The sequence below is a fragment of the Pezoporus occidentalis genome, unplaced genomic scaffold (assembly GCF_034315485.1).
Source record: "Pezoporus occidentalis ecotype Australia unplaced genomic scaffold, CSIRO_AGI_Poc_V1 ctg161, whole genome shotgun sequence".
In the NCBI taxonomy this organism is placed as follows: Eukaryota; Metazoa; Chordata; class Aves; order Psittaciformes; family Psittacidae; genus Pezoporus; species Pezoporus occidentalis.
The window spans coordinates 869162-881068 of NW_026913437.1; the positions used below are offsets into that span (position 1 = coordinate 869162).

At 47.1% G+C, this 11907-nt stretch overlaps 1 protein-coding gene across 1 annotated transcript in view; it reads right to left on the reverse strand.

Moving 5' to 3' along the window:
* The window catches only part of STK26 (serine/threonine kinase 26), a 30449-nt gene extending 21886 nt beyond the window's left edge, over positions 1-8563 (reverse strand). The window contains exons 1-2 of the mRNA XM_062612846.1: positions 8560-8563; positions 8227-8444 (exon numbers count right to left, since the gene is read on the reverse strand). Coding sequence (XP_062468830.1) covers positions 8227-8444; positions 8560-8563 — 222 coding nt within the window. The remainder of the gene's footprint in view (positions 1-8226; positions 8445-8559) is intronic.
* Between the last annotated feature and the right edge of the window lie 3344 nt (positions 8564-11907).

The window sequence follows — 11907 nt, forward strand, 5'->3', positions numbered from 1 at the left end:
CTTCTTTGTTAAGCAGCACAGGACAAGTGACTGCTGAATGGGGAACCAGCTCACCTCAGTGAATTAAATGCCTGCACACCTGAACCGTGTGCCAGAAGACATCTGCAGCCTCTCACTGCTGAAGATCATTGGTAATCTCTCCATTATGAACTGCTTCAAAACCCCTCATCTGCACAGAGATTACAAAAGCCACATCTAATAGGAATATGGAAGAATCACCATTTATGGGCTGCAGCCTACTTTTAGCATAGGCCTCTCCCCTCAGCACCAGCCTGCTTATCAGTGCACATACACTTAGGGCTTTTTCACTTTTGCCACACCCATTTAAAGGAAAAACTACACCAAAACTGTGCCAGCAATAAACTGTATCATCATGGCATTTGGACCATTTCGCTAGTATTCAGAGGGGCAGGATCTACAGCTAAATGGCAACTGCTACATAAACTGTACAGGCTTCCTCACTGCTCTATCTTAAAAAGCCATTTTGGCACTTTTTCTGTGCAGGTTAGAACTTGATATACAGGTTTTTGTCCTGTAAATACCATTAAATTCATGCTATAATCCAGCTGGAATGAAAAATAACAAAAACCAGCTTTTTAGCTTGCCAGTTCGCAAACTAGAAGGCAGCAACAAGGCATGAAGTTTAACACACACACGAGTATCTTTGGGAAGTCTCCCCGCTGAAGTAGTCATTAGTTACTTTCAGGCTAAACAAAACCAAAGCAAGGCAGAAAAACACTAATTGAGAAAAAGAAGACAGCTCCAAAACACAATGTGGGTTCAAGGAGCAGATCACAAGTTTATTTACCACAGGTAAGTCTCCAGGGGTAATCACTGCCTGCAATGAAACCCGAGTGGGAACCCACGGTTCGAGGGTATCACGCCATTCCCCAAGCTTTGAAAGGAAGGCAAACACACCAGTCTGCTAGAGTCCCAGATTTCTGTCCTCTCCCCAAGGCTAGGCGACCACAAGCTTGAAAAGCTTTACTCTTCTCTCGAGTACTGGCTCTTGATCCTATCAATCATACTAGACCTGAAGCTACAAGAACCACGTAATGAAAAACCAGAAATACAACTCCAAAATGAGCTACAAAGGAAGCAAGAAACCTATCCTGCCAGAACCAACCTGCCCTTTCAGGAAACTCCTTTTTCAATTACTCTGCAGCTCATTCATAGCATGGCAAAGCATCTCATTACATAAACCTGCGAGGAGAAGGGGGAAGGGAGGAAGAGAAACACCCTGAAATAAAAGAATCAGATTCTTCTCGCCAACTAGGCTAGAATAAAGCTGTGCAGGAATGCAAAAATGTTCTTGCTGTGACCAGCTGCCAGATGACACCTTCGTAGGTGAGACATTCCCAGCAAGATCATCTTGCTCCCCTCATAATTCACGGTACGTTTTTAACCGATTTACATCAGTAGAAATTCAATCTTCTTTCATTCAGTGTTTTACATTTAGGCACTTGACAACACTCACAGTCATTCCAAGCTGTACAGTGTTTTTATTATGATGCTCTCAGATCCCAGCACAGAAGCCTGCATTGAAATGCAACTTGACATCCAGGAAAGCATAAGACACCCTCTGATTCCCCTCCCTAGTCAAGATTATTCAGATATTCAGAACATGTAACAGCTCCCAATTGAGAGGAAAGCCTGCAAATGATCACAGAGAAGAGGGAGAGAGAAAAAAAAACACAAGTTCTTCAGGACAGAACACATGGTTCTTGAGTTCTGGTTCATGAAAACCACCCTGGGATCTCAGACTCCCCCTTCCACAGCTCAAGTGTGAAACCTGCAGATAACTAACATCTCTCATTCCTTGTTCTCCTTCACTGATGCATACAGGATTCATGCAGACTCAAGACAGATCCCACCACAAAGCTTTTCCAGATATGCTGCCTCAATCAAAACGATTCAAATCCAGATTTTGGCACGCCAAACTTGGCTTCACCCTTCTAAGAGCCAACTATGCAGCTCTTCAAAGCCTTCTTCATTAAGAAAGATCTAAGCTGAAGCCATAGACCTAATCAATGTAGCCTATCTGCAAAACCACAGGCACAAGATCTGAGGAAGAACGAGCCCAGCAAGCTACAGTTACCTTGTCAGGCCCTTTTTAGTAGTTTCTCCGAGTTCCTTCTGCCAGATTTATTTGGCTAGCAATCCCTGTGCCAGAATGGATTTCACCAAATATTGCTAGATGAGCACACTTCCCATGAGATCTAAGTCTCTCCTTCAGAGCTAAGGAGTGTGCTCAGTGATGCTCAACCAATCATCAGAGCAGACTTGTTCCAAAACTCCTACAGGTTTAAACTTTAAGAAAAAATGACAGTTCTTTAAAAAGTGCTGAGGCAGCATTAGGAAAGAATTTGATTTTTTCAATTAAGTTAGAAAAAACCCGGCAGGATTTGGAACAGCAACTCCTGGAATGACAAGGTACCTCACCAACTCTTCATCTCCTCAAAGACAACATCCAAGCAGGCACTGATTACAGCATCCAAAAAGTTATCTGTGACAGAAGAATTTCAAAAGCAACTTTGCACTGCCCATCTCCAACCCCCTCCCCCCAAAACCCAGCCCTGAACTCCTCTGTCAATTACTAACCCCAGTCCCCAAGATAAATGAAAGACAAAACAATAGTCTCTTATCACTTCCCAGAGTTCATGACTCTCTTAAACCTGAAGGTGATCACCACAGAGCAAACAAGTGGTACTTTTACTAACAGGCTTAAAATTCATCCTTTCACTTTTGGGGATGGCCAAAAACTTAAGTTTCAGAACACTGCAAACAATGAGAACTGAAGTGTTTACTCTTGCCTATCTTCACTAAGATGTTATATAGGTCTCATACAACAAATATTGCTGCACAGGCACACGCAGTCATACAAACTCTTCATGGTGTGCCACACAGTTACTCTATATAAAGAAACAATCCTTCCATCAAAATAGACATTTAAATAAAGATTTTATTTCTTTTTTCTTTTAAGCAGCAAATTGCAATATATTCCTGAGCTGCTCCTTGCTGTATAGTCTCCTTTTTGAGAAAAAGGAAAAAACCACTTTTATCAAGACTTGTAAAGCTGAGATGCTGGAGTTCAAGAACAGCCAGTGAGAACCTTTTCAATGTTAAATTCAACAGAACAAGTAACAATCATATATGTCTAGAAGTTAAAAGTCTCATTTCAGATGTAATGTTTTTACCTTCTGGGGCGAATTATCCTCTGCTCAAACCTGACAGTATACCATAATAGAGAACAGCAAAGAAATTAAGGTGTGGAGTTTGGTTTCTGTGCTCTCTGCAGCTCTGGCAGACTTGCCTCTGAATTCCAGGTCAGTGCACTCACTGTGCTTAGAACTGTAAAATCTGCACAAAAAAAACAACAGCAAAAATCTGCTGTGGATTTTTTCTTCTAAGCCTGATAAAAACAGCTGCTGGATTCCAGGTGATGATACCTACACAGCTCCCATGCATCAAACACTTTCCAGAGCCTCCTCTAGCCTCCTTTGATAACAGTAAGACAGCACAAGCACGACTGAGCCCCACTTCGTCATCAGGGTAACACATAACAACACACAAGATGGAAGAATCAAATTCAGCAAGAAAAGCTTGAGCTGAGTTAGCAGACTGCTAGTAGATATGATATAGTTTGTACATCAAGCACAGCCAGGAAAGGAACAACCGCAGTGTTGAATTCCACAAATATTTTAATGCATATCTGCTTCAAGTAGCAGGGAGGCATGTTCTCCACAGGTCTTAAACTACCATCTTCCTGCAGTCTGCCTGCGCTGAGGCTCACAGTGCACATCAAGGAGCTGAAATTGGACAACGCATTAACAACCAAAAACCACTGTAGTCCATCCTAGCTTAATCATAGGAGATCCCTGTTTTCTAGGCACTGTGCAAGTCTCCTGGTGCCAGGCAAGTGCTAGACTTCCCAAATTCCTTTATTTCTAAATAATAAAAGTTTAAAGCCTTTTCAAACTCACTGTAGAAGCACCTGGATATAGCTCAGTTCCTAGGATAGGGGTAAAATTAACAGAACTGTGAACGGACCTTTCTCTAAAGGTTTCAGTTCTTCTAATGCCCACCTTTTAAACATCTGACAGTAATAGATTGCCTGCTCTTAACAGAAGTCATTCTTGTAACTTCAGTGCATAAGGTTTACTAGAAATCTGACACGCTTCCAGACTAGCTTCAGGCACCATACATAAAAGAGCTCATTTCTACAAGTGCACTAATTTGAAAGAAACATATTTTTTTCCCCCAAAGACCACCACTTCCAATACGAAATGCCACCTCTCCTTTAACCTTTCCATACTCATCCAGTAACTACCCGTAAACCAACTGCCTCTGAGCAGGGACAGAGACTTTCCAGGCTGAGGCTGTTTGAGTGAGCAGTGTCCTACAGCCTGTCTGTCAACTGGCAGCCCGCAGTGCAAAGCTCACCTTTACATCCAGGTTTGCATTTGATCAAGCAAGCCTTCAGTTGTGAATCAGAATACACTGCCCGACAGCTCACATGCTTCTGGCTGCTCTGCTTTTAGAGGAAGTTAGGCTCTTTACTGTGATACAGCCTGAATGCCAATAAAAACAGATGGAGATCAGGTCTAAACAACCTCTCTGGCTCACTCAAGACTACTGCCATACAGGATCAGGAGATATCAACAAGCCATGGGAAAGGAAACAGAAAGTGTTTATAGATGAGTAGGACAGCAGCAATAAAGAGAAACGAAGTCCCAAACCCGGTTCCAAAGACACACAAACTGACAAGAAGAAACACAAATAAGAACCAACATTTCCATCAGGAATTAATACTTCACAGACTTGGGATTTTAAACACAAAATTAGAATAGGAAAGGAAGCTCATACAGGGAAACTCTACTAGCTGAAAAGGGCATTTATTACTTGAATGATGTTCCATTGCTGAAGTTTACAGACTAGTTTGAGAGTTTAGGACGCTAATAAACAAAAGAATTTCCTCACTACCCAACTAAAAAAAAATGTTAATTGTTGCTCACTTGTAAGTTACAGCTTTCAGTCTCTTGTATTTGTAAAGAGGGTCTGGAGCACTGTATGAGATGCTGCCAGTAAGTTCATCAAAAATGCATCCATGAGAAATGACTAACACTTACACATCTTGCCTGCTGGGCCAGAGGAAAACAGCAGTGTAGGACTACTACTAAGAGGTCCAACACCTCCACTCCAGACCTGTTTTCAGTACAGGGTCTGGGCTGGTAAAGACCCAGGCAGGCTCCAACACCTCTATTGCAAGCCATACCCAGAAACACTCTGTGTGAGTTCAACTGGATTCCTTGAAGCCAGTGCCAGCAGACAAGTTTCTCACTGCTAGATCTCAAAGCATTCCAGACTAAGAATTAGTTTGAATATTTTTATCACAAGGAACAGTACAGTGACATTACTGAATAAAAACCAACCTGACATTCAGGCTCATTGCAAACTGTGCTTCATGTAACCAGGACACCTTAACTGTGCTGCCATAGCTGCATCAACTATCCATTCTTTCCTGTCATCTTGGATTCTGTCTAAAATGTCATTGTCTTTGGTGTCATGCTCAGTTTCAGAGCACTCACACATCACAGAGTGTATGTCATCTTACACATTCACAGAGCACTCTGATTTTATTGAATGGGTTTAGAAGTTTGGCAGCTGGATAAGTTAGCATCATACAACTGGATCAAGTAGAGGCTTTCCAAAGGAGTGAGGAAAAGGAACGCGTTTAGGAAGTTGTTTGCACAGGCAAGAATTGTTAGGTATAAGATTTGGTTTCGTTAGAGACACAAGACAGGTTAAACAGAACACAATCACTACATAAACAAATGGTTCTGCAACTACTCATAAAGGCAGCAGATAATACTACCTCTGGGTCCACTTTTGTTGCCAGGGTACCAGAAGTCAAGAGTTCACCAAAATAGCTCTATACAACTTTCTGTAGTTTTCCATGTTTGGCTCCTTTTTAAGGGAAGCTGATTCTTCATGAGACTTTAAAAAAAGTCAAAAAAGCTTCTGTTATCCTCTGGTGATCAAGTGTCAAAGTCTTTTCTTTGGAGAATGGAAATTATGTAACACATTCTGCCTGGAGTTTTGTTGACACTTTTTGTGTATAATGAAATGGGAGGGAAACTAGAAGAACACAATAAAGCTGAAAACTTCAAACCTCTAACACACTCTCTGCCAAATTCAGTTCCCAATTGTTATACTCAATAGAACGCATCCCTCAACACAGAACAAGGGGTTTCTTCCACCACAGAAAAACCTGTTTAACCCTTCTTCAGTTGATTATCATTCACTTACTTTAATACTGAGCAGAAGCAAGGACACTTTTATCATCATTTGGATGATCCTGACTATTTTGAACAGGTTAAAAACCCCCTCAAATCCACAACAAAAGAAGTAACCCTTGTACCTCAGACTATCACACTCCTCTAGAACCGCTGCTGTTCGGGTTTGTTTTGTTGAGGGTTTTTTTTAATGAGGAACACCCCTGCATTACGACTCTTCTAAAAGGGTGAGCAGATTAATTTTACACCAAATTCTATTTCTTTGTATTCTAAGACCTGCAGGACTTGTGCCAAAATCTTTATAAGAAAAGGTCACTATGGGAAAATTGTGTTTTAATTCTATGCAGCTGTATATATATATATATATAAAAAACAGCTTAATAGAATGCTTTAAACATACAGATATGTGAAGGGGCCGGGGTTAATCTAACAATACTTATGGGACTCAGTATGCTATTACATAAAGTTTATTGACATAACAATGGGAAACAGAACCTTAAATAGTTTCAAGGCCCTTTTGTGATGACAGGGCAGCTCTGGAAAACAGGAGAACTATACATTAAGCAGATAGAAAAATAAGAAATCGACAAACTCAGATGTTGAAACAGAAGTTTCCAAATACAGGCACACAGACAGAAAACACACTCAAAACCAGAGGATGTAAATAAATAAAGCCCAGGCTAAAGCCCCTCAAACTTTCATCAAGTTTCTTTAGGATGTGCCACTACAGCAGTAACCCGGGCATATTAACGGAACAAAGGAGACTGAGAAAACGTGGTTTGTGTCCTCCTGTAACAGTAAGTCAGAGGGTGAGCAAAGTTTAACTGATTTCAGGAAGTATGTGAATTACGAGACATGAGAAAGGTAAAGCCAAACCTTAACACTGCAACTGGTCTAAATTAATCTACAAATACTGTTTATACATCAACTGTACACCTTCTGGAAGCAGCAAAGGTACCTGAGCAAGAGAAATTTTAACTTTCTGTTCTGAAACCTCTTCAAGTGTCTACTGTATGTGTCTTACATACATAAGAGATATCTCATAAAGGCTTCTAAGTCACCTGAACTAAAAAAGAATCCCTCCAATATTACACACGTAGGAATATCCCATTAGTTAAAACAGCTCAAAATACTGACAGCATCTGACAATCCAAAGTCAACACTGAAATGAGCTTAGTCCTCAGCTCCTTTAAGGTTGATAAAGATTCCTGACCCACCTTGTATTAGATTATCTAGCAGAATAAGTACAAAGAGTCAGAGATATTCCACCTTTGCTACGAAATATCAGTAACACACGCGCCTGCTTGTTTCCTGAGCAGATACCACACAGAAATGACACCAGGTCTCATCCCCGGCCGAACAGAGGAGCGTGTTTCTGCCAGGTGACGCCTCCCTTTGCTGTATCCTCACCGCACCTCGCCTTTACCCCTGCCACAAACCGCGAGGTCCCGGCGAGGCTGCGCTGCAGGCCCGGCACACGCTGGTGGGGAAGTCCTGCAGGAGGTAGGGCTGCCGGCGAGCCCGGCCTGTCATGTACAGCACACCCACACACCCTGCCATTAACTTCAGGGCGCCTTTAATCAGTTTGTGAAGCTCTTACGTGCTCCTGGGTGCAGCGCGGACAACCCCCAACAAAGGGGGGACGGAGGGAGAGGGCACCCTCGCCTCCGAGGGGCTGGCCGCAGGTACGCGGCCCCCCGTGGAGCCGGGCCCCCCATTACCCCAGCTCAGCGAGGGCTCCGGCCCACGCTCCCACCTAGGCCGAACGAGGCCTCCCCGCGGCCCGGCCTCGCCGCCCAGCCCCGCTTCGCCCACCCGCGGTCCCCCGGACCCTGCGCCCCGGCGGCGGCCTCCGAGCGTCGCTTCCGGAGCCGGGGCCGAGCCCGGGCCCTTCGCCTCCATTTTGGGTCCGGCGCGGCGCGGAGCTCACCTGCATGCCGGGCACTTGCACCGCCACGGGCGAGTGGGCCATGGCGGGCTGCGGCGGCCGGGCGCCGCCCGCTGCTCCCCTCTCTCGGCCTCCCTGCTCCTGGGCGGCGGCGGGGCCTGGAAGGACAAAGCGGCGGGGAGGCGGCTTTAGCGCGGGCCGCGCTCCCTCCTTCCCTCCCCTGCGGCCCGCCCTGCCCGGCAGCCCCCGCCCGCCGCCGGCTCACCTCACCCCGCGGGGCTGGGGCCGAGCTGCGCGATGCGAGCGGGAAGGGGGATCCCTAGCGCCGCTCTGCCATGCCCGCCGAGCTCCCAGCAGCGCCGGCCCTCGCCCTGCCCATGCCCCCCTATCCCCGGTGCCGGCGCGGCTGCTCGGGGCTTCCCCGGTGATGCGCGCGGGGCGGCGGCTCTCGGCACGGCCGGGTTCAGATCGCCATGTCGGGCTGCGGCGGGAGGCGCTGGCGGCTGTGCGGCGGCGGCGGCGGCTTCTTCCGTCTCAGCTCCGGCCTGCCGGGGCGGAGCCACCGCCGCCGCACGGGCCCCGGCGTCACTGAACCCGCCCCCTCGGGCCGGGACTCGGGGGGAGCTCGGGCTCGGCTCGGTCTCGTACGGGTCGCTCGTGTCGGGCTCTGTTCGGGGTCTTGCCCCAGGGACACGGGCACAGCTCCTGTACCCGGCACGCGGCCTTAGCCCCGCAGCACCGCGCCGGTACCCCCGGCTCCTGCAGCCCAGGCAGAGTGGGAGAAAAACTGAGTCGGTGTTTTCATAGAAACACAGCATAGTTTGTGTTGAAGGGACCTGAAAGCTCCTCCAGCCCCAACCCCTGCCACGGGCAGGGACCCCTTCCATAGAGCAGCTTGCTCCAAGCCCCTGTGTCCAACCTGGCCTTGAACACTGCCAGGGATGGGGCAGCCACAGCTTCTCTGGGCACCCTGTGCCAGCGCCTCAGCACCCTCACAGGGAAGAGCTTCTGCCTAAGAGCTCATCTCGGTCTCCCCTCGGGCAGGTTAAAGCCATTCCCCTTGGCCTGTCCCTACATCCCTTGTCCCAAGCCCCTCTCCAGGTTTCCTGCAGCCTCTTCAGGCACTGGAGCTGCTCTCAGGTCTCCCCTTCAGGAGCCTTCTCTTCTCCAGGCTGCCCCAGCCCAGCTCTCTCAGCCTGGCTCCAGAGCAGAGCTGCTCCAGCCCTCGCAGCATCCCCATGGCCTCCTCTGCCCTCACTCCAGCAGCTCCACGTCCCTCTTGGCTGCTGCCCCAGAGCTGGATCAGGACTGCGGGGGGGGGGGGGTCTCCCCAGAGCACAGCAGAGGGGCAGGATCCCCTCTCTGAGCTGTGCTCACACTCTGGGGGTGCACCCAGCAGGGGTTCTGGGCTCAAGTGCACACTGAAGCTGGGTCATGGGGAGCTCCTCACTCCCAAGTCCTTCTCAGGGCTGCTCCATCCCGTCTCTCCCAGCCTGTGTTTTGCTGGGGGTTGCCCTGACCCAGGGGCAGGACCTTGCACTTGGCTTTGTTGAAGTCCTTTAGATTCATGTTCCCACCTCTCCAGCCTGTCCAGGTCCCTCTGGATCCCATCCCTTCCCTCCAGCGTGTCATCACAGCACACAGCTCTGTGCCACTGGCAGGCTCAGCGAGGGTGAGCTGGAGATGCTGAGCTCCTGACACACAGAGATACCCTGCTGAGGGTGGGTCCTGTTGGAAAGGATGCGATGGGGCCGTCTCCCTCCCTTAGGACTTGGAGAAATACTGCTCTGTGGCAAGGAGCACAAAACACCTCTGTTTGAGGTGAGGTTGTGTTAAATCAGGCTACAGCCAGGAATGTCAGAGTTAGGCAGTCTTTCCGACCTTAACTCGCTGTGGTTTGAACCAAAAAACAAACTCTCCGTAGTGTTAGTTGAGGACAGGCTCAAGGCTCAGGCTGGGATATTTTCTTTTCCGACTTGCCGGTTTGCTAAGCTGTTGCTGTTACTAAAATATTTACTTTCTTCTGCACCTTTTAAAACATACCATGGCTTTAAAAGGCTTCTATGTGATAGTTACAGGTCTAAGTTACCTAAGGAACCAAATAGGAATTTGTTTTATTGGCTGGAATATTTCAGGTATTTTCGGAAAGTTTCTACCATACACGTAAATTAAAACCATTTTTTATTACTAAACCTTTGGGAATAAAGGGGGATTTCTACTGACAAAAAAAGCTTTCTTAATTCTGTACAGTGGCTCAGGAAATGAATGAATGTCCTTTCATGGAACTCTGAATCCTGCCTGGTTTATTCTGCTCAAACATACCCAAATCACTCCTCCCTTTACCTTTTAATGATCTTTAGAACATGACCCCTGAATAAATCCTGACAAATGAAACATGAGAACCTTTGTTTCACGCTGCTAATGCATCGCCATTCCTCTGTTCCTCTTCTGGCTCAGCTTTTCTTCTTCTATCCTTTTGTTACCTTGATTTTTCTCCCCAGAATCCCGCTCACGGGTTATTGCACCTTCTCTGGATTTTATACCCTCCCTCACATATTTCCTCTTGAAGGCACCTCTTTACTTGGTGGGAGCACTGATAGCCAATCCTGGTTTGGGGCCAGCTGCTGGGACTTTTGGCCTTTTACGCATTTCTACTTACATGCAGCTTAATATAAGATGAAAGGGTCTGTAACAAATCTGTTTAATAGAGTAAGAGCGGGACAATTGCTTTGCCTGGGATAAGATACTCTCCCCAGTAATTGTGTCTGTACTTGCCTCCCGCCCGTGGCAGATTAGCTGAGAGAGCTGCAGTGACAAAAGCACCAAGTAAACTGTTCTATGGAAAGGCAATGCCTGTTTATGCCACACTGGCTCAGGGAGCCGGGATGATACGGTTGGGAAGCCAGAGAGGAAAATCTGTCGGGGAATCTGAAGTAATCAGCCAGTCACGTAAGGACTGAGTCATCAAGACAGGCTGTGAAGCGAGGTAGGCTGGCACCAGGACATCTAAGGAAAGGGCTGTAATACTGTGTGCCACTCTGTAATTAGCAGGGTTTAATTGCTGCGTGAAGAAAGTCAGGTGGTCACTTGCTGATAGTGCTGTATGAAAGGCTTTCCCTGCCCTCTCCCAGCCCGCCCTCCAGATAAATACCTGTTGCTGCTGTTTTCCAAGACTTAAAACGTGTCTATGATTCACTCAGGGCAGCTCGCAGTGGTGAGGTGACCCCAGTCAGACCTTCTACTGTTTCATGCATTTAACTACTATTTTTGGGCTGCTGGTGTGAAAATACAATCATTTTTCCACTGGGAGACTGCAGGGAGCTAATAGCACTCTTTGACAGTGCCTGCACCACGTTAGCTGCTTTAGACCTGCCACAAAGAGTGTTAGAAATGTCTCTCAAAATTGCAGCCATAAATGAATAAAATGAGATTACTTGCACTGCTACATAGGAAAATCCAGCATCTTACAGCTGTGGCCTCCAGGGGCTCCTTGCAGTGAATTGCTGGGGTGAAGAAGGGAGGGTCTGATCTGGTACCAGCAGAGCCGGTGCAAACTCACCATTAGGAAAGACCCCATCAGACTCACACGTGTTTAGGAACTGTGGTGCCCAGTTTCTGTGCATCAGGGTGGATCTGGGTATTTGAAGCCCTTCAGTGCCATTGCAAAGCTCAGCTGGCAACCCCACAGTTCTCCTCCTTGCACTTTTCTCTCATTACAAGCAG